The 22,800-nt window shown below is 40.9% G+C and overlaps 1 protein-coding gene across 1 annotated transcript in view; it reads left to right on the forward strand.

Annotated features, from left to right (window-relative positions):
• LOC128684790 (uncharacterized) overlaps nucleotides 1-21,503 on the forward strand; it is a 143,813-nt gene extending 122,310 nt beyond the window's left edge. The window contains exons 6-7 of the mRNA XM_053771058.2: nucleotides 17,338-17,470; nucleotides 20,044-21,503. Of these exons, the coding sequence (XP_053627033.1) occupies nucleotides 17,338-17,470; nucleotides 20,044-20,089 (179 nt within the window). The 3' untranslated portion in view covers nucleotides 20,090-21,503. The remainder of the gene's footprint in view (nucleotides 1-17,337; nucleotides 17,471-20,043) is intronic.
• Nucleotides 21,504-22,800: the final 1,297 nt, after the last annotated feature.

Here is a 22,800-nt window from a genome sequence, read left to right on the forward strand (position 1 = left end):
CCTGTCACTAGAGGATCAGCATTGGGATCAGGCAACCCTCCCAGTGCGACTGGGAGGTATAGGGGTGCGTAAAGCAACGCATGTTGCTTTACCTGCTTTTCTGTCTTCGTGTTTGGCTTCCAGTGCATTAGTCAAGAAGATAGTTCCCAAACACTTGAGAGACATGGTAGGAGCTCAAGACCCCAGGTTTACTGAAGCAGCGATTCGGTGGGACACCCCTACAGACTCCTCCAGTAGACCAGCTCCTCCCAAACAGTCCCACTGGGACAAACCGATCATGGAAAAAATCGCCAACACAATGCTCTCCAATTCTTCAGGAAAGGACAAAGCTCGTCTCCTGGCAGTGAAGGCACCACACTCAGGAGATTTCCTGTTAGCTGTTCCCAATTCCTCCCTGGGCACCCGTCTCGACTCACAGGCCATTCGGATTGGTGTTGCTCTTCGCCTAGTCGCCCCCATCCTCACCGAACATAGGTGTATTTGCGGCAGGGCGACAGCTGATCAATTCGGACTTCATGGTCTCGTGTGTCACACAGCAGAAGGGAAGTATGCCAGACATGAGGTCAATGACATAAAGAGAAGCCTCGCCACAGCCCGTTGCCCAACTCAACGGGAACCCCAAGTACAGAGGTCTGATGGAAGTCAAAAGCGTCCTGATGGAGCCACTATGCTACCCTGGAAGGATGGAAAGCAGATTGCCTGGGACTACACCTGTGCTGCCACATTGGCAGACACCTACTTGCCATACTCCGTAGTGGAAGGGGGTGGAGCTGCCAGCCACAGGGAGACCCAGAAAATCCGAAAATATGAAGACCTTCCCCCTTGCTATAACTTCATTCCAATAGGGTCGGAGACCCTTGGAGCATGGGGCAAGTGTGCTCTAAAGTTCCTCAAAAAGCTGGGTGAAAAGCTCATCATAAAAACCAAGGACCACAGGGCGACCAGCTTCCACTTTCAGAGACTCGGTGTTGCGATCCAGAGAGGAAATGCCTGCAGAATTCTGGGCACGCGGCCCACCGCAGGGGAGCTGGACGAAGTATTCGAGATGTAGCTCTGAGTTACCCATGTTGATTTACTTTCTGTTGTATTTTTGTGAATGTTTGGCCAATGTATTTTGTCTTGTATATATATATATATATATATATATATATATATATATATATATATATATATATATATATATATATATATATATATATATATATATATATATATATAAACTATGGCTAGCCGAGGATTCGAACCCCATGTCGTTTTGGCCCGCCTCATGGTGAGCAATAATCACACGTGACGCTCTTGTAACCACTCGTTCGTGGTTAATATATATATATATATATATATATATATATATATATATATATATATATATATATATATATATATATATATATATATATATATATATATAATGTTTAGTCTTCCTCTCTTCTCATTTTAATAAGCACTCCTCCCACCTCCACCTGCAGGTTGACCTCCCTCCCCCAAGCAGGTGAGGTCAGGCCTGAGTAAGCTGCGGTGGAGCCTGAAGAGGGAGTCACGCTGACCTCTGCCTGCACCGTGAGGGTGCAGGAAGTGTGGGTACACAGAGATGGTGCAACATGCCAAACTAGAGGGCATTGCAGTGCAGGCTGGCAATACAGAGGAGGGGTGCGAGAGACTGAAGAAAAGAAAGTATAAAGGTTGAAAAATAAATTCAAATTGGATAAATTTAGATTTAAAAAGCATATAGAAATAATGGTTTGGAAATAGAGTAGTCGATGGGTGGAACAGTCTACCTAGTAGGGTCATTGAAGCTAAAAGCTTGGGTAGGTTCAAATATAGATGGTTAGATAAATACATGTGAGAGGGGTTGGATTTGAGTGGGACTTACACTTGAGTTAATAGTTATCAAAATTTATTCTTTGGGTAACATTGATAATTAATGGGCTAGGCGAATGTTTTTTAATGGGTTTAGGTTTGACAAGGATCTGCAAATTATGGTCCGGTAGGCCTGCTGCAGTGTTCCTCCTTATGTTCTGGAAAAGCAAGTGTACTAAATAATCTTCCATCCTCGCATAACACTTAAGAAGGTTAAGATGGGACACTTTTCTAAAGTGACATAGTATATGCTGGCTTCCTAAAGTTGTAGTGGAAAGGGATTTGATTCGTAGAGAGATGTAGGCTATTAAGGACTTAGGTATAGAACTGGGGGTCTTGGGATGGGCTTTTGAGTTGAAAGATTTACATTTCAAGAAGGAGGGGAGGGAGGGTAGAGACAAAGGTGGAGAGGTTAGGTGGGGGATGAAGGGGGGAAGGGAAGTGGTTTCAGGTGATGCCGGTTTCCTCATGATTTGGCTCTAGACGTCATGATTATCTTTTTACTTCAATACCAGGTTTTCTCGAGTCTCATGTTTTATTGCTCCTTGGCATAATTATTGCAGTAACAGTTTTTTTTTTTTTGAGGCCACAGGTGAAATAAAATGTGTGGCTAGTATTCAGTAATTCTGTAAATAATGTCAGCTATATTAACGTTGACATTTTTTGCCAACACTGCAGTGTGTAATTACCTATTCGTAATTATAGGAGCAGAACTATGCTCATGGTATCTCGTGTTCAATGTCTCGTGTAATATTTCATAGTTTCCTAGTACCTGCTGTTGACCCATTCGTGTTCATGTTTTTGTTACACCAACTAACGATTGTTAATTGTTTTTTTCTAATTCCTCGCTCCCAGGGGCTCAGCCATACCTACACTTCAAACTGCAATATCAACCCGCCATCTTAAGCACAGACATCGTGTCACTTGTAAAAACAGTCAAATGGGTAACTGTTGAAGACGCCTTGAATAGTTGAATTATGACTGATTTGCTCAGTCCGCACGCAGCGGTATGTTATAATTTGTCCTACGAACTCTAATGTGAAGAATCTACTTAAATGCTTTGAAGGACGGATTGAGTGCATCTGTAGCTGTCATTTATGTCTCCTGGCTCCCTCTGCTCTCATTTAAACTGCCTGTCCCTTTTTACTCTCTACAGTAATTATCTGTCGAGGAATTTGAGTGTGAATATGCTACTCTGGCTGTTAATTGTCAGCCTATTCACCTAAAGCCGTCAGCTCTTGTCAAGAACTTGACGAACACTTCCTTTCGAAACTCATCAAAGGTATTCCTCCACAGATGACTGTCGGAGATGCACCTTGGTATATACCTAATAGTTTGATATTCTTGTTGACACTTGTTTTCTGGTTAATTACCAGGCAGAATGAAGCTTGAACAGTACAAGGGTGTATACACAACACATGGACATTACACTTGACGAGCTCTGAATTGTCTTCCACTGGTCTTACTACAAACTCCGCTGTGCTTTAAGCAAGTCCCTTCGTACCTTGCATAAGATTATGGATTTGCAATCTATGTGATGAGCAAGGTAGGGAAAGTTTAGACTTGCATGCCCCAAGTTTTTCTCTATCTACCTGGGTATTAGGTGTTTCGGACTTGTGGTAGCGACAGTCACTCACTAAATTGATGAACTGTTGTATCTGGATGCCATTAAATCATTATAGTTGACACTCGGCACTCGCGCCGAAACAAAGCCCACTTCCAAGAGTGCATTATGGCTTATTAAGTCTAGGACATTCACTAAATGAGTCTCGGTACTCTCACCCACGTCACTGAATAGACGTCTGGAGTACACATTAAATTTGAGGCAATGGTGATTAGAAATCCGGCTCCCTGGTGCTCTTGGCACGGAAGACGTACATTGTGGCGAGTACTGTATCGTGTAAAACGAGACTGCTGGCCCCAGGTCTTCAAAAACAGCCGGCTTAATTGCCGGGGATGTCCTGGGACAATGTTGCCAAACAGTTGTCAGAGAAGAGCGTTAATTACTGCGTCAGAGAGTCAGTCATTACTTTCATAAACTTCGAAGTTTTGAGATTTAGTGACAAATGGGTCCCATTTTCTAATATTACGAAGGCCACCTACTAGACAGGCATAGTAGACGTGGCACTCTACTGGCGTGAAACTCGCCTCTCCCAGCAGTGAGGGAAAAGTCGTTCGGATTTTTTTACCCCGGAGGGTTAGCCATCCAGGATAACCCAAGAAAGGCAGTGCATCATCGAGGACTGTGTGTCTTATTTCCATTGGGGTCCTCAATCTTGTCCCCCAGGATGCGACCCACACCAGCCAACTGACACCCAGGTTACCTACTTGCTGCTAGGTGAAAAGGACAACAGGTGTAAGGAAACGCGTCGAAATGTTTCTACCCCGCCCGGGAGTCGAACCCGGGCCATCCGTGTGTGAAGCAAGAGCTTTGCAAGCCAGGCTATCCCCCCCCCCTCACCTGGCAACAAGAGGAATAACAGTCACAGATACACTGGAAGAGAGTTACTATCCTATCTCTAGAATATTCTAACATGCAGGTATTAAAATCTCCACATTATTTGAGTATTTTGTATATCATGATTCTGTTCCCTCTGATCTTCCTTTTATAGGGGCATCACTTGCAGAGTTCTGAAAGTCAATGCCACTGCGATCTGGTCCTAGATTATGCCTCACGGTTAGTGGCTTGATCAATTAGGCTGTTATTGCTAGCGGCACGCAGGCCTAACGTAGGCACCACAGCCTGACAGATCAGGAACTGACAAATTTATTAAGCTCCCTCATGAATACATCCAAGGGCTATGAGTAATTCTCTGTGTTTGAAGGATGTTGAGAAGCCTTGATCCTCTTATACTTATTGAGTTCTACTTATTGTATTTCTGCTTTTCTGAGCCTCTTGCTTCCGTAGGGACTGATTTCGGTGTGCAGATTTGGGATCAATCCTTCCAAAATTTTCCATGTGTGAATTATGATTTATCTTTCTTACCTACGTCCCTGGAGCACAATTCGATGAACTTCAGGCGTTCTCATAATTTAGGTGCTCTACTGAGGTTTTTCAAGGAGTGAAGTAATTTGTATCCTCTCTAAATCTCTGATTTCTCCGGTCTTAAAAGAGTGTGTACAGCAGTATTCTAATATTGGGAGATCAAGTGACTCATCATTAGCTTTTCATCTCTTGTTCTGAAGTCTCTAGCTATCTAGCTTATTATGTTCCTTATTTTGCTAGTAACATTGTTGTTAGGTCAAGTTCCTTTAGTCTCTCGTCGTAGACCATCTCCCTTATTTCTTGTATAAACAATAGAGCGGAGTCCATGCTAACGGTATATACACCAAGATGGGCCTAATGAAAGTTGTGTATATACTTTCTAAATTAGTTTTGTGTGTGTGCTCTTGGAAGCAGTGTTTAGGTTAGCTAGTTTTGCATATCTCGTTGAAGTTTAATTGATATGTACTTCCGGTGATTTTTTTTGAGCAGTGCTTACTCCCATTTTTTCCTTGTACGTTGTTTGCAGTCTCTCTCCTTCAGGGTTGTATTCATTGTCTTGTGTTCGCACGCCCAGCTCTTTAGCCATTATATTGCTCCTAGCGTGTACACTCGCGAATTGTACCAGGTGATTTGTATTTGAGGGGTTCAAGTTTTGTGTCTTAAGACAGACACACACCCTTGTTCGTCAGGTAAAAATTACCCGACGCCGCTGGCTTTTCGTGAATCTCGTTATGGAGTTAAAAAAAAAAAAGACTTCCGATTAGTGTTATTCTCGAAATTTTAATAATTCCCAGGATCACCCAAGAAGACTAAGCAGGGCGACTTGTATTCATTCACGATTGTTATTGTATTCGTCAGGGAAAAATTACCTGACAAGTCTCTTATGACACAATCAGTGGTGTTGGAACTACGGCTGCGGCACGGCAGAACAGTGATGTATAAGGACATGTGAGAGTGGAATATTCTATTACAGAGGGCCATGGCATAACGATAGCTGGCTTACCGGTTGGACTCTTGTATTCTAAGTGGTGAAGAGCCGAAGAGTGACCACCAAAGGAGAGGATCATTGCCCGACACTCTTTCACATCCAGTCCACACTACTGGTGACCTCAAACAATCCTCTGCTGCCGAGGACCTCACTTTGTACCGCCCTCTCCCCCACGCTTGTCTACCTAGAAATCAAGTGCTCAACACCAAGCGTGTTAAGTATTATCTGAGAAAGAAATCTGAATTATTAAAGATGTAATGGTACGCATGCTTAGCACTGTGACGCCAGCGTCTGCTTAATCACTCTGCAGGTTATTATAAGATTTAAAACCCATGTCAGACGATATTTTCTTTGGCGAAAATACCATCAGGATGAGCAGGTGTGAGGAGGCCGGCCACGGTTGGTGGCTACACAAACCTTTGTACTTCCTCTCCACCTGCACTCTAACAGCCCTTGACGTAGTTATCCTGGCCACAATTCCTTGTTTCCCCCAGTATGCATTACTCGTCTCACGAAATCGTAATAACACTTAACTGCCAATAAATCACAAAACGGGTGAGGTTCGAACCCATATTAAGCGAGTCCTAAAATTCGCAGGCCACTTTGTTATCCACTGGACCATGCGGGATTAACAGTATTCATCCATGCTGGTATGAGATTTGTCTGTAAAAACCTACATTTGTGGTCACATTGAGGTTTATGTTAGCTTCAGTTGGAAGAATTTTATTAGGCCGGTGTGGTCCAGTGGATAGCACACTGGCCTGCGAATTTTAGGACTTGCTATGGGTTCGAGCCCCGGCCGGTTCTATGATTTGATATGCAATACTTGTAGCATGGTTCTCCATGTCTGTTGATTAATGGTGTAAGCCGACAGGTAGTGAGAGACTGTGTCGTGAAGCCTTTATTCCCATATTTCGTTCATGCCTGGACTGCAGGCCTAGTAATCCATGCAAGGTAGATCCAACTCAAACACACACACACGCGCGCGCGCGCGCACACACACACACACACACACACACACACACACACACACACACACACACACACACACACACACACACACACACACACACACACACTCGTGTACTTGTCCATCCCATTTTTGAAGGTACCCAAGGTTCTTGCTTCAGTAACGTTACTTGAAAGTTTGTTAAACACGTCCACAACTCTGCCAAACCAGTGCTTTCCTATATCCTTTCTAAATTTAAGTTTTGCCAACTTGAACCCATTGCTGCGAGTTCTATCTTGGCTAGATATTTTCAGCACGTTATTTATATCATCCCGTATTTGTTCCTTTCTTTAATTTATATACTTCTGTGATATCCTCCTCCCCCTCCCTTTCCATCAATTCTAAGCCTTTCTAGAGAGTAGATTCAGTTCCCTCGGTCAGTCCTCGTAGAAAAGATTCTGATTATATTTCAGACACTTCTGAACTGTTGTCTTGGCTTTAGAATACTGCTAACTAGGACTCCTGTATATTTCTCGCATTCAGAATGAGATCTGTATTACTCGTATTTAGTTTATAAGTCCCATGGCTATTCTCTTTTCACAGGGTTAAAACCTTAGTAACATTTGTCTAAACCGCATCCACCACTTCTCCGACAATTATATTCATCCTATCCAGATCTTCCTGTAGCGCTTTAGAGTCCTGATGACAATTTATGTGACGGCTTATTTCACTGTCATTGGCAGATTTACTTATAAGATACATGTGCAACATGCATCTTTTCTACTTGTCGGTATTGTGCACCATTATTTTCACAAATATGCTTACGTTACCATGTATTCCTTCATCTATGTTATTTATGTATAATGTGAGCAACGAAGGGCCCAAAACTGACCTCTTCGAAACAACGTGTGTCACTGTGACTGTTTTCTCATTTATGCAAACTGTTGCCTATCGGTCAACTTTGCCTCGATCCAGGAAAAAAATTCTATTCTTTGCACTTCTGCTTTCTTCGTCAGTCCTTTCCTGTGTGGAACCCGATCAAAGGCTTTACTAAATTCTGTTTACACAGTATCGTATTAATGATCTGCCGCCTCAAATACCTTAATGAAAAATATAGTAAATTCATAAGGGAAGAACACCCTTATTTTTAAATCTAAGTTCTAATTTCAAGGACGTTACTCGGTGGTTTGTCTCACTCATCTACAACTCTCTTGCTAAAACAGTGTATACCTGTATTCTTTGTAAATCTGTGAAGCTGTATTACCCTAGTCGGTTTAGCGCTTCTTTTTTATATTATTAGATATTTTTAGCACGTTATTTATATCCCCTTTACTTATTCATGCCTTCCATTTGTACAGTTCAGTCATATCATATATAATTCTACGCCTTTCCAGAGAGAGTCAATTCAATACCTTCAGTCTGTCCTCGTAGGAAAGATTTCTGATACAGGGGATCAACTTTGTCATCCTCCTCTGTTTTCCAACTCAATTAGCCCATTCTGTGATATGGAAACCCAAACTAAGGAGTATAATCTTAAGATTATGACATCTTACCAAGGATATATAGAGTTGAAGTATAACCTGGGACTCCTATCATCAAGTATACTTTACATAGTCTCTCTCACAATGCGGTACTACCATTTTTGTGTCATGCCACTGTGTAAATTTAAAATCTTTTAAATATTTTGTACTGGTAGGATAAATACCAACTTGGCAGTGGAAATAATCAGCATTGGTTATTGCTTCATAAATTGCTTGAAAATTACCACGTAACATTCCATAGATTAGAGGCACCTGTCGGCTCAGATGTGCAGTGTCTTCCACGATTAGCGGACGGAGATTTCACTATTCTGTGCGCCTAAAGACTGGTATTGATTTAACGCTTACCTGATATGCAAACATCACGTAAGTGTGTTGCTGCACCAGCACTGGCAGGAAACACAACCTTAAATATTTGATGCATTGTCTCCGTCCTTTCTTCGTCCTCTTCTTTATCCATCACTTCTTCCTCCCTCCCTCACTTTCCTTCCTCCCTCTCCCCTCCCCACTTCCTCCAGTCGTTGCCGCCGCCATTATTTTATTTGTCAGGAGAAACATGAAGATTTCTCCTGATGTAGGTCTTAATTATATGGTATATTCGGTGAACTTTGTGGTCATTTAGCCATGGTCTTCTGCTGGCTTTCGGTGTTTTGTATTACATGATATACTCCAGGCTGCCCCCGGAAGGCCTAGTCTGGGAGCGGGCGGCGGGGGCGTTGACCCTCTAAACATACTCCAGGCAGGGTCATGAAGAGGAAACCATCAATCAGCAAGAGACGTGGAAATCCCGTGCAGTGTGTGATGAGCAGTAGGTCATTGCTCTAACCCCACTCGACCTTTCTGCGTCCTGATAGCTGGCTTAGTTGAATATCGGTTCACTGTATACTCATATTGCTGAGGTTTCCTCTTTGCCTTAACCCGGTATGTTTCTGCCCACCCTGCTTTCCAATATATCCAGGGTTAGCACGTCTCTACTCGCGGCACAAGGAGGTGAAGTTTTGTTGTCACTTGAGCAATGTTGGTGTCCCAGGAAATGAACCGTCAGATGACGAGACGAAGGCTGCTATAACAAGCTTGTGTCTACCTACCTGGAGTCTACCTGGAGGTTATTCCAGGGATCAACGCCCCCGCGGCCCGGTCCACGACCAAGCTTCCTGGTGGATCAAGCCTGATTAATCAGGCTGTTACTGCTGGCCTCACATAGTCCAATATACGGATCACAGCCCGGCTGATCCGGAACCGACTTTAACTATCTGTCCAGCTCCCTTTTGAAAGCAGCCAGGGCCCTATTGGTAATTCCCTTTATGCATGGTGGGAGGCACTTATGGTGTTTTCTCTTAGTGTACCAATGGCGCCCCTGCTTTTCATTGGGGTATTTTGCACCGCCTGCCCAGTCTTTTACTTTCGTAGGGAGTGATTTCCGTGTGCAGATTCGGGACCATTCCTTCTAGGATTTTCCAAGTGAAGATTATGATATAGCTCTCTCGCCTGCATTCCAGCGAGTGCAAATCAAGTGCTTCCAGGCGTTTCCAGTAGTTGAGGTGTTTGCAATAAAGGTTTTCTGTACACTCTCTAGATCGGCAGTTTCACCTGCTTTGAACAGAGCTGTTAATGTACAGCAATATTCCAGCCTAGAGAGAGCAAGTGATTTGAAAAGGATAATCATTGACTTGGCATCTCTTGTTTTGAAAGTTCTCAATATCCATCATATCATTTTCTTTGCGGTTGTGATCGTGGCACTGTTGTGATCCTTGAAAGTGAGATCTTCAGACATTACCACTCCCAGGTCCCTCACATTATTTCTCCGCTCTATTGTATGATCAGAGTTTGTAGTATACTCAGTTCTAATTATTATCTCCAGTCTTCCATAACGGAGTAGTTGGAATTTGTCTTCATTGAGTATCATATTGTTTTCCGTTGCCCATTGGAAAACTTGGTTTATATCTTCTTGGAGGTTAACCGTGTCTTTTATAGAAGCCAATCTCACGCAGATCCTAGTATCGTCTGCAAGGGATGACACTGTTGTGTATTGCACACGCCTTAGTAACTTTATGGGCCATATACATGGACATGTCCTTGGGAAGTGATGAACCCGGTGGGCCCCCCACATTAGAAGCACGTCAGTCTGGGTTTGTCATTGATGTTTGGCCTTAATTTCTTTCAGCAGGACTCGTCACTTTGAGACTAATGTCCTGCGATTGAAGATCGGGAACACGTCTCGCCCATAGTTACATGTTTATAGGTGGCTACAATCTCCCTTCTGTGTAGCTTGTCGTGTGCAGCCGACTGTGGAACATATTTTACTGTCTGTTAAATACTTATTCCTTTTAGCTTTCGTTATATTGATATTAAGAATTTAAAGGGATTTTTAGCTGATTATTTCAGCTTAGTGTAGCTGTATTTGTATTGTGTTTTATTCGTGCAACTAGGATTTTGTTTGTTAATTTCACCTTTAATGATTGTGTGCGTGTTATATTTGTTTTATTTGTAAGATCACTGAATGATCACTATAGTCAAAGTGTTCTTCAAATATCAGAATTGTCTACCCTGCACTGTCCCTCTCGTTTTTTGAAGACGTTTCTTCCAGCAGGGACTTCATCCATTCATTTTCATCCCTGGTACACGAAACGTCTTTCATTGTATCACTACTGTCCCGTTGACTCTGCCCAGTTCCTTCCCCTTGACTTCTCCCTGAACAGCATCCCTGCTGGTGTTACCCTGCTTCTCTGGTCCAACCATCCAGCCCCCTCTGCTCTTCCTGCCGCCCTCTCCCCCTCCCCGTAATTACCTGGCTCACTCTCGCATCACAACTTTTCTTGCCCGGGGCGGAGATTTAAGTGTTCTAGTTGCTCCCGTGACTCTTATATTTATTCCTTTAACCCCATATTTGTATATTTTTGCATTATATCCACTGGGAAGTTATAAACCACGAAGGATTATGCAGCGGAAGCATCAGTGCACACGTGCAAAGTATGGGTGGCTGAAGCTCTCGCTACACACGGCGAGGGTCTGGGTTCGATTCCCAGCCAGGGTAGAAACATTGGGCCCGTTTCTTTACACCTGTTGTCTATGTTCACCCATCAGTAAAATGGGTACCTGGGTGATAGTCGACTGGTGTGGGTCGCATCCTGGGACACTGACCTGACAGCCGGGCTGTGGCTTGCGTTGGTTTGCGTGCAGCCAACATTAACAGCCTGGTTGATCAGGCTCTGATCTATCAGGAGGCCTGGTCACAGACCGGGCCGCGGAGGCGTTGACCCCTGGAACACTCTCCAGGTAAACTCCAGGTAATTTGCCCGAAATGCTCAGCATAACAAGGGGCTTTCTATATAGTAGTATGTCATTGATGTCAGCTAGGGCTGTATACCTTGTACATATACTTGTAGTAAATTAAGATATTATTATTATTTATTATCGTTACGTTCATATTTTACAATACCGACAAATAGATGAGAATACGTGTGTAACACCCGGGTGCTTTAATTATCTAGATGTCTTTCCGTGTTATGCCCGTATTTCACAAGCCCAGCCCCCTCTACCTCAGTGCACGCGAGAACTTTTTATAAAAAAATATAATACAAGAAAATAAATATACGAGTGTGTACACTTTATGTATACATTATCGCATATTCATTTTCTTGTATATATGCTTGCACAGATGTATGCATATATATGTATCCATATTTAACATATGTGTATGTGCATATATATGATAAGCATGTGCACATATTTGCGTTTGCAAATGTGTGTAGATGCATGAATGTGTATATGTATACATTTTTACACTTGCATCTGTGTGTATACATGTATGTATGCACACTTTTATGTCTGCATATTTGTACTGTGCCTGGAGCCTACCTGGAGGGTGCTCCAGGGGTCAACGCCCCCGTAGTATCCATAAAAGTTGTATATATGTACAGATGTTTACTTATGCATGTGTATGTTCGCTGCCGTCGCCACCATCATCACGTCAGTCCTTCAGCCTGGAGGATGAGGGACTGACCACCTCATCTCCAAGGTCGAGGGACTGATTACATCTTCATTTCACTACTACACCTGCTGCCTCTATATTTGACTGAAGAAGCCTACTGTGTAGGCGAAACGTTTCAACAATTAAGATACCCAACTGTTGCACATGTGTCTTAAACATCATAATACTCAAAAAATAAAAAAAGGCACAATACCGTGACTGGAACGATACACAAATAACCCGCACATAGGAGAGAGGAGCTTACGACGACGTTTCGGTCCGACTTGGACCATTTACAAAGTCGTTAGTGAGACTTTGCAAATGGTCCAAGTCGGACCGAAACGTCGTCGTAAGCTCCTCTCTCCTATGTGCGGATTATTTGTGTATCATAATATTCCCAATTTTTTACCAATAACAGTAGCAAAATAAAGACTACAAACACCATTGAAATACTAAATATTTTTTTTAAGACACACAGACGTTGAAGATTTGAAGATGATGGCTACATGAATGACCTATTGGATGAGATTGTAACCTAATAACGACCACTGTTGTAGTGGTACTCACTTGAATTTTCTTCATTGTATGTACGAGCGTCTCCATATTGTATTGTGTAGATTAGATATGTGAAGAAATTGTAACATACGACAGAACTGTAATATATTTAAAGGTGTAATTATGTTGAGTGTGGTCTAATGAAGACCCATTGGGACCTCTGTAATCCTGTTCTTTGCTGCCGCTCACAGGATTACTTGAGGTGTACAATAATCTAGGCACTGAGGCGGCACTAAGTAAAGAGAAATGATGGGAGGGAGGGAGGGAGGGAAGGAATGAATTATAATAGGGATGGCGGGTAGTAGAAGAGGGAGGAAGGGAGATGGAGAGGATTGGGGAGGGAAGCAAGGATGAAAGGAGGGAGAACTGATGAATGAACGAACGGGCAGCAGTGAGAAGACATAATAACATTAATCACAGAGGAAAATTACAACTTTGAGTTGGTTTTGGGAATTATCGCCACCGCAGCTCGGTCTTAGACCAGGCCTCTCTGTTGCTGGTCTGATCGACCACTCTTAGTACCAACTGCATGCAGACCAACGTATGCAACACAGCCTGGTTGATCAGGAGCAGACTTGTGGAATTTATCAAGTTTGTTCGTTATTACCCCAACGGATGTTAGGGTAATGCCTTGATTGTAACTGTGAACACCATGTAGTATCACACTGATACAACCTTGTTGCTACTCGTAAACAAGTGTTACTGGTCAGGAAAGCTTAGTTATGAGTTCCTGTGACCGAGTCCGGAAAACCCAGGTAACATTTGTGCCTTATAGCAGGGTCGCTGCCACCTCCAGATTGAGAGATCCCTGAGTTACATAATACAGCCACTTGAAATAGGTGGGCTGGACTCGTATTGTGTCAGGCATTTACATATGAAATAGACCATAGAAAGGAAGGGATAAAAAAAAACTTGCAGGAGTATCCATGTTTAACTCTGCCTCAGTCTTGAGGACTGAGTCTAAAAATGAGGTGTTTGAGCTAAGGTTTGTGTGAGGGTGAATGTTTGCCTGGTTTGTCTTGTATAGGGAAACATGTCTTACTGACCTCGTGCATAACCCAATAAGAGACCAACCTGGGGGTTACATATACTTTCGTCGACCAATCAGAACTACCCAGGACTACGTCACTAATCAAGCAACATTGGTTCTTACTAAACCCACGTGACCTGACCCCTACATCTCCAACCTGTGGGCAAGTAGGCAGCTTGTTGGAATGACTCAGTTAACTTTATGTGGATATAATGAAAATAAAAATTACATAAAAGTGGTTTCCTATATCACTTCAGCTCTGAGATTTCGCCTGTCTTTAAAGGGGCAGTTACATATAGCAATATTCCATCCTGAAGAAAACAAGTGACTTGAAGAGTATCTTTAGGTTTGGCATGTCTGTTTCGAAGGTTTTAGTTATCCAGCTTCACATTTTCCTTACGGCTGTGATAACATTGCTATGGCCTTTGAATTTTAGATCCTCTGATATATCACTCCAAGAGTGAAACTGAAGACAGGGAAGTTGAAAATAATAGAACATCAATGGCCAAAACCGGATCAAGACCATTGTGAAGGATCAACTGATAAGGCTGAGGATGGGATGGTGGCGAAGAATGACAGGAAAGTACAGGAGGTCCCCGCTTATACATCAGATTAGGTTCCCGGCTACTTCTGTAAAGTGAAAATCACTGTAAAATGAAGTTTATCCTTTTTTTCGTTTTCAAATGTATATAAAAGCCCGATAACATGTTTATACTATCATATGTTTAGTGAGCAATACAGCTTGGCTTAAAAAAATGCATATATAGTACACATTACTTACCTTAAAATATTTACGTACTTATAGGGAGTGATGAATATATTTTTTGTAGGAAGCCTGAATAAATGAAGGTGTAATTGAAAACTGCTGTATTAGCGAAACTAATGCTAAGCGCTGTAAAGTGGGGCCCACCTGTATGTGAAGTACTTAGAAAAAGATTCGAAGAGATTTTACAAAAGAAAGTGAAGAACTACCAGAAGACACTGTAGTCGGAACAGATCATTGGGTGCTGGAATCAACACAAGAAGTGATGAGACTACTACATGAACAGGATGTAACAAAAGCAGTGGGACCAGACTACATTTCTCTATAGGTGATGAGAGATGGGGCAAACTATGTGACCCAATAACAAAAGTATTCAACCAATCTCCAATCAGGACAGTTGCCAGAAAATTGGGAAAAGGCAAATGGGGTCCTCATTTATGAAAAAGATTTCCGGCAATAGGCCCTGATTTAGATTCCAGTATCTAACGTGCATACTGTCAGTAGTTCTGGAGAAAATAATAAAGAAAAGGATACTGGGACACTTGACGAGAATATTGTTTACATAAAACTAGCACTGATTTTGGATGTTAAATCCTGTCTTACGAATTTGCTGGAATTCTACGAAAGTCACAGAGACAACAAAAGGGCAGGCAGGGTTGAGTGGATTGCATTTTCTTGGACTGTAGTAAAACCTTTGATACAGTACTACACCAGAGATTAGAAATTAGAAGAACAAGCAAGGTTAAAAGACAAAGTGTTACAGTAGGTCAAGGGGTACATAAATCTTAGAAGACAGGGAGTAACCATAAGGGAACAGACATAATGGAAGAGAGTAATGAGTGGGGTTCCGCAAGGATCAGTGTTAGAACCACTATTGTTTTTAAACATGAATAGCTGTATAGCCCTTGTGGCTTAGTGCTTCTTTTTGATTATAATAATATAATTTAAACATGAATAATCTGCAGAGGGAATCGAGTCTTATACCACTGTATGTTAACGATATATTATTGAGAATAAGAACAGAAGAGTGACAAACTCCAGGGTTCTACCCAAACAAATGCAAGGTCATGCTTTTTGAAGGAGAAGGCAGACTTACACTTGAGTACAACGTAGGTGGAGAGAAACTGCAAATATCAGAGTGAAAAGAACCTGAGGGTAAGCATAACACAAAGCATATCACCAGAATTGCAAATAAGTCGTGTAACTACAGCGGTATATTCGATATTAACAAACCTCGGAATAAAGCAGCATTCTTCAGAATCGTATACTATACTATATGCAATAAGATCACATAAACAAGTGATATCAGAATATGCAAAACAACCACTGTGAAAGAATAGTGAAATTCCAAGCGCTTTCGTGACTTCTCACGTTATCAAGGAACTATATATGTTAAGCCAGTCATTGAGTACATAACCTGAGCATTGCGCCCACACCTGTTCAAGCACGTCACTAATCTGGAAAATGCACAAAGATTTGCAATCAGGCAAGTACCAGAAATGAAGGGATTCCCTACGAGAGGTTGAAGGAACTCAGCATGACGACCTTGACGGAGAAGAGGGCAAAAGGATGACCTGATTTCGACATACAAAATTTTAAAGAGGAAATGATGGGGCAGATAACGATAGACTGAATTAAGAGGACCAGGATCAAGGAAACATAGGAAAAAGCTGAATATATAGATGAACCACAGAGATGTAAGGACGTATTTCTTTATTCCTAGAGTAGTTGAAAAGCAATATGATTTGGATGAGGCAGTTGTGGAGGTCAACTCATTACACAGCATCAAGAATAGATAAGCTAAGGTCCAAGTGGCCAGAAATCAATGATGGTGACCAATGTAGTCTAACAAGCGGGACCAGGAGCAGAGTCTCGACTCCTGCAAACACAGCTAGGTGAATACATCATTTCCGTGGTGTATACAGCCAGCGCGCACATAAATACATACATAAACGCCTACATATACATACATACATATACATGTTAAGCTGTATATAAATTTGTCGTGGGGTCATCTTGTATTTCCTGGGTTCAGCTTGGTGCATACTAATGAGTGTGCCTCAGTGTTCGTAGCTTCTTGCCGCATCTTTGTCTCATACTAAAGGGCTAAGTTACGTTTGATTGACGTCGTGTCTCCACTTTCGCTCCCACTCAGATTACATTTTAGTATAGATTTTTGTCGCTTGACGTATCTTTTTGCTGTACAGGCGTAATGGTGTCACACCGAAGAGACCACTTCTTGCCTTTAAAGATTTATATACCTGTCACTAGCAAGGCAAAAATCACATTTGTAGACTTGTGAATTTATTTTTGCCTTCCTGGGATAGCATTTTGTTCCAGTCTTGTGCTGAGCTCGGTTTCTCGTACAGCAAGTTATTTTGCCGCTATGGGAGGGTTTCTTGCTAAATTTTGGATAATTTGGGACAGTTTCTCTGCATTTTACTTTTGTGAAATTCAGTTTCATAGAATGCGTTTTCAATTTGTCTCACTCATTCTCGTTTTCCTAGGTTCTCGTTCCTTCCTTCATCCTCTTTCCTCCACTTCCCCTCCTTCCCTTCTTTTTTCTCTTATGTCCTTCTCTTTGTACAATGAAGAGATAACTCAGACCTCTGACGGTACTCGTTTATTTCACTAAAGCCATTAGTATTCTAAACTATCTTCATTCGCTCTATAATTCAATAAATGTTGTTATTCTGTGCAGGTGATGAAATTCTTGCAGTGAATGGCAAGACACTCTCCGGGTTGAGTCACGCCGAGGCCATCGCTGTCTTCAAGTCCATCCGGGCGGGCAAGGTGATCATGCACGTGGGCCGCAGGACCTCCTCTAGCACCAGGTGGGTTATCCTGGCTCCCTCATACCCTTGTACTCTCTTCTTGCCCGCTTGTGCATGGAATATTTATCTACAGATCAAAGGCAACGCCAGTCAACCTCGACAAACAGGAATTTTGCCGCTGAGGTGACTTATTTATTGTGTACTTCATAGCCATCTTATGGACAGTAATGCTAGAGCGTATGAGTTGTCAAAGACCTTAAAGGAGGTTAAAGAGAAAATACTCTAGTACATTTATTATACAGTCATTTTAATAATTATCCTAAATTGGTTTTAAAATTTATTTGCTCAATTAATTCTTTCTCGTTTTCATAAAATATCCTGGCATATCGCAAGTTAATTTAATGTCTATTTTCCTCAGTAAGTGAACAGTTAACACTCTAACAAAATGACTAATTGGATAACATATTTTACCTTAAGTTTTATCGCTGTCATAATATTGGTTAAATTGTCAAATCATTCGTAACCAAGCTAAGCCTGGAACTACGGCATCTGTTAGTCAGTTAACATTAGAAGTTGCATCTAACTGTATTTCTGCCTAGTTGACGAGCCTGGCCCATGGTCGGGCTCCGGGAGTAGAAAAATTCTCGGAGCTCATCAAAGGTATATCTAATGTATACAAAAGCATATCAAGAGTGATATTCGTCGTCTTTCATTGTACGATACTTTCTTTCGACCATGAACATTATCATGTAGGAATAAGTCATTTAAAGATGTAATCCACAATACCAAAAGTAAACCTTTTGATAGTTCCATATATAGCATCGCTCCGTTTTTAACGTAAGTTGATTGTTAAGACTAGACGTGGTTCTTAGTTGTTTCTGAGGAAGTGGCAGAACAGTAGAAACAGCCCTGCCAGCTCACTATTGTTTAAAGCCACAACTGTTATATGATATATTTCTTGGAGAGTTCATCAAAAAACGTAATATAAAAAAAATACATCATTCACGGAAGGTGATGGGTTCTTGCTGTCTATAATGCTAATTAATACCGTGTATGACATTTAAAATTACTACATGATTTCGTTACCCATTTGGATCTCTATGTAACATTTTCTGTACTTTTAATAAAATTTGTGGTGACAGTGATTAATGAATCTTCATTTTAGTGCAGAAAGCCGTGTTTAGTTTATGTAATATTTCACTTAACGTATCCTTTAATGAGGCTTCTCGTATTAAGAACCTTGTAGTAGCTTTTGAACATGATCGATTGAGGGTTAGGTTTTTGCATTACTCCAATGATTAACGTGATTTTTTCCCTTAGCTAATATTAACATAGGCTCAAGATAATATATTGAAGATTTAATATAGACTACATTCTCGTTAATCTTAAATTAGCTCCACAAGTAAGAGCACTTGATCAAAAGCATTAAACTTACCTGGATTGCTTATCGAGTTACGCTGAAATAAATTTATTACGTTTACTTAAATACCAAGATATCTATAGGATTTGATGTAGTTGATGAGTTCATGTTGCAAATAATTACGTACAACACTGTTTGCTTGTTAATGATATTAGACACAGAATTAGTCCTAAAAGGGAGTTTTTGAGTGAGGTCGTTGCATAATGTCTTTGTTCATCAGTTGCAACCTTAGGTAACCTTGCAGTAGATACTGAAGAGTTAAAGAATACACGATTGACACTGACGTACACGTAGCTAAACTAGTGTAAATATGAAAAGACAGAGCAAGCTTTTAATGTGACCTTTGGCTTTTATGTATGTATAACTTATTAAGCACTACAGAGAGCGAAATGTTGTCGTCAGGGTAAAAGGTTGTTCTGCACCTATTCCTTTTCATTACTGTCAGCAGTGCGCCTTGGTGTCAGTGGAAAGAGTGTACTGTACGGACGAGCCACAGGGATGTTCAGAAATTGTCTCAGGGCGGTAAATAAGCTGAAGTAGCTAGAATACAGGGTTCCCAACCTGGGGTGCACGCACCCCCTGGGAGTGCTAGATGGCATTTCACAGGGGTGCGACAGAGAGCCCTAATGAAAAGCACAGTTCAGTTTATTTTACCTAAAGCTTTTCTGATTTTGAAATTTGACTTCATCTTCAAATGTGATATTATTTTTGTAGGAAGTGCAAGATTAATGAAACATTTCCTAGGGGTGCGGGACATAGGAAAGGTTGGGAGCCCTTGGGCTAGATGAAGCGGATGGGATGGTAGAGACTTACTCCATATAAACGCTTGTTAATGGTATGGTGATTCCAATAAGATGCAGAGAAAGACTTTCTTCTATAGACCATGATATTTAAATATTAAAGGAAGCGCTTCGTAAATTTAGGACTGATAAAACAACTTATGGCGAAACGTTTCCTCTAATAACATTCCTAAACTGTACAAAAGTGTCTTTTTTCTACAAACGCCATACAGTTTCAAAAGTAAATGCGATAGGATTCAGGAGGTCAAGAAAACAATTTTCCTGGTGCTTGTAGTTTAAGAGGGGCGGGGTCAGCAAATGAGATTCAACCCACACATACAACTTGGGTAGTGTGACAATTTTGGTACATTATGCGAATGAATGAAATGTCATTACAATAGTAATTTTAACGAACACGTTTTCCTATATTTCAGATCTAACAAATCAAAATCTTGTGATGAGTTGGACAAAATGGACTAGGAGAAACGCACTAGCAGTCTCTACAACTTCCTCGTTGTGGATTTCAACAAGGAGGCTTCCAGCACCTTGGACCCAGATTCTGCCTGTTCTGACATATTTACACGTGGTTGACACGAACATAGTGTGGTCCACAAGCTGTGGTAACGAACTTAGTGTGGTCCACAACTATGGTGGTAAAGTGTGGCTCACAAGTGGTAGTGAACATAATGTGGTCCATAAGCTGTGGTGGTGCACATATTATGGCCCATAAGCTGTGGTAGTGAACATATCATGGTCTACAAGCTTTGACGGTGAACATTGTATAACCCAGAAGCTGTGGTGTTGAACATAGAACCATCCACTGTATACGAGCATTTAATAATTTTGTGGTTAAGAGGGATGAATCGCTGCAGAAGGAAACAGTATTATAAATTGTAGAACTAAAATATAGCGTTGGTTGTTAATTTGAAAAGAAAAGCAGTATCAGTGTAACACTGGATACTGCTGCCAGACTTGGTAGACTACCTCACCTGAACGACATCCCCAAAACAAGAAAGATAGGTTAACCAGCCGTTAACTACGCATACAATAACCTCACAAAGCATAGAAGTTAAACATGTTTTGTTAACACAATGAAGTTTATAACTGAGTTGCAACAGTCATTGGATGAAGATGAGAGATTGCTTACTGGGTTTATAACTGCCACTAGTTGAAGATAACGTTACTAACGATGTCCTAAAAGCCTCATCATCACAGCAAGAGTCATAAACTTGAATGAAGTTTATGATGATTGTACTTTAGGAAGTGTTGAGGTATATTTAATGAATTGTTTAGGCAATAAACTAAGAAAAACTGCCCACTGGATTCGTATTTAACAAGACGCAGTGAAGGTCCCGTCTCTTAAGTAGATACACCAGAGGAAATTTAAGTTGTATGAATTTTATGGTATTTACCAACCAACTGTAGATACTTGTGGTTAAATTATTGTAGAAATGTAAATGGCTCAGCCGTTGTTATAGATGTCTAGGGAGTCACCGAGGCATTTCTTAAAAAAATTGAGTAAAAAGCTTCAACAGCCTCGGTTTTCGTGCTGTATACAAAATTGATCACACGAAAGGCTATCCATTATGTATTAGTCTTCGGGTGAGTTCCTTTCTCTGTCTTTCAGAGGATATAAACGTGCATTAATTTTATGTGGTCTCATTTTTTTTATATTATGGTAGTTTTTTTCGGCAGCTGCTGTCAGTACAATGTTTTGCTACTTAAATCTTTTTTTAAACTCTTAGTGCACATACACATGTACAAACACCCGCACGTTTACACAGTCTTCTATATACTTTCCTTCTTTGATTTGTTTACTCAGTTTTGGTTCTAGTCTTCATTTTTTATGGACTGTTTTAATTATATAAAATAAAAAATTAATGTTGAGCCTCGACAGGGAGTGTGAATTGTCCTGAATAGAATAGTACGTGTTAAAAACTAATGATCGGTTTTAAGCCATCCTATAAGCTTGGTTGTTTTCAGAGCTGTTTCTATAGATTTGGATTGTGACTTTTTTTTCACAATAGCGGCTTGTTTGTTTATCCACACCGGTCCTGTGGATTGTCCCTCATGAATGAATTATTAAATTTAAACCAGTACCACTGGTGAATTATTTTTGTGGGCTATATAGGGATTATTAATGACCTGACTTTACTAATTAGTGGTTTGGTTCACAAAATATACACATTTATAGGAAAATGTATATAGAACATGTACATAAATTACCTATATCAATTTTATATTACATAATAAGTTCAACATTATAAATACAAAAAGGAACCACTTACCCAAATATTTCTTGGGTCTCATATCCTAGCGCTTCCCTAACAGACAGATGTACTAATATTGGCCATTATAGCAACCTACTGTAGTATTAACTGGGAAACTTACATGAGTTGTGCCACATTTCCAGACGCCGCCGCGTCTCTATATTTCACTTGTCTACTTTATTGTAGCTGAGTCACTCTTGAATTTCACAATTACAGGAACCCACGACGTTTACTTATTTCATAGTCCTCCCTTCACGCCGACACACTCCTTATCAGGTGTGATTAACCCAGATATTTTCTGTGACTCGAATTGTTTTATACTACGCCATATTTCGACGCCACACCAACACTACATTTTTTAAATAATATTACATTATTCAATATTTACACACTAATTTCGGGAAAATTTAAAAAAACCCACACTACCTATTCTTCTCTTCCTCAGCTCGAACCTGGTTGTCTCCCATTCCCTATGATCTGTATGAACCCCCTACAGGTTTAACACTTTCGCCTGATAATAAGTTCAGGTTTATTAAATGTTAATAAATTGGCAAATTGACATCAACACAACCTAAACTTACATACCTGGTATCATCTTAGGCATAAAATGCATCATCCATTAAAGATTCGCGCCATTCAGAAGATGCAGGCACGTTACTTAACGTAAAAATATACCACTTTTTAAAAATGGAAAATTGAGATTTAATTACATTGATAATCCAAACTATGTAAGGTAAACTGTTGTTGAAAACTTAGTCTCGGCAAGAGGAGAGAAGTTCTTGATCTAAAGAAATGAACCTGTGCTCCTCTTCCTTGCACTGAGCTTGAATGATTTCCATTCCCCCAGGTGCTGTATGAACCTTACTGGTTTATCGCTCCCTCTTGAATGTTAACTATAATAATAATTTGGGATGGAACAAT

Source organism: Cherax quadricarinatus, chromosome 5 (assembly GCF_038502225.1).
Source record: "Cherax quadricarinatus isolate ZL_2023a chromosome 5, ASM3850222v1, whole genome shotgun sequence".
NCBI classification, from domain to species: domain Eukaryota; kingdom Metazoa; phylum Arthropoda; class Malacostraca; order Decapoda; family Parastacidae; genus Cherax; species Cherax quadricarinatus.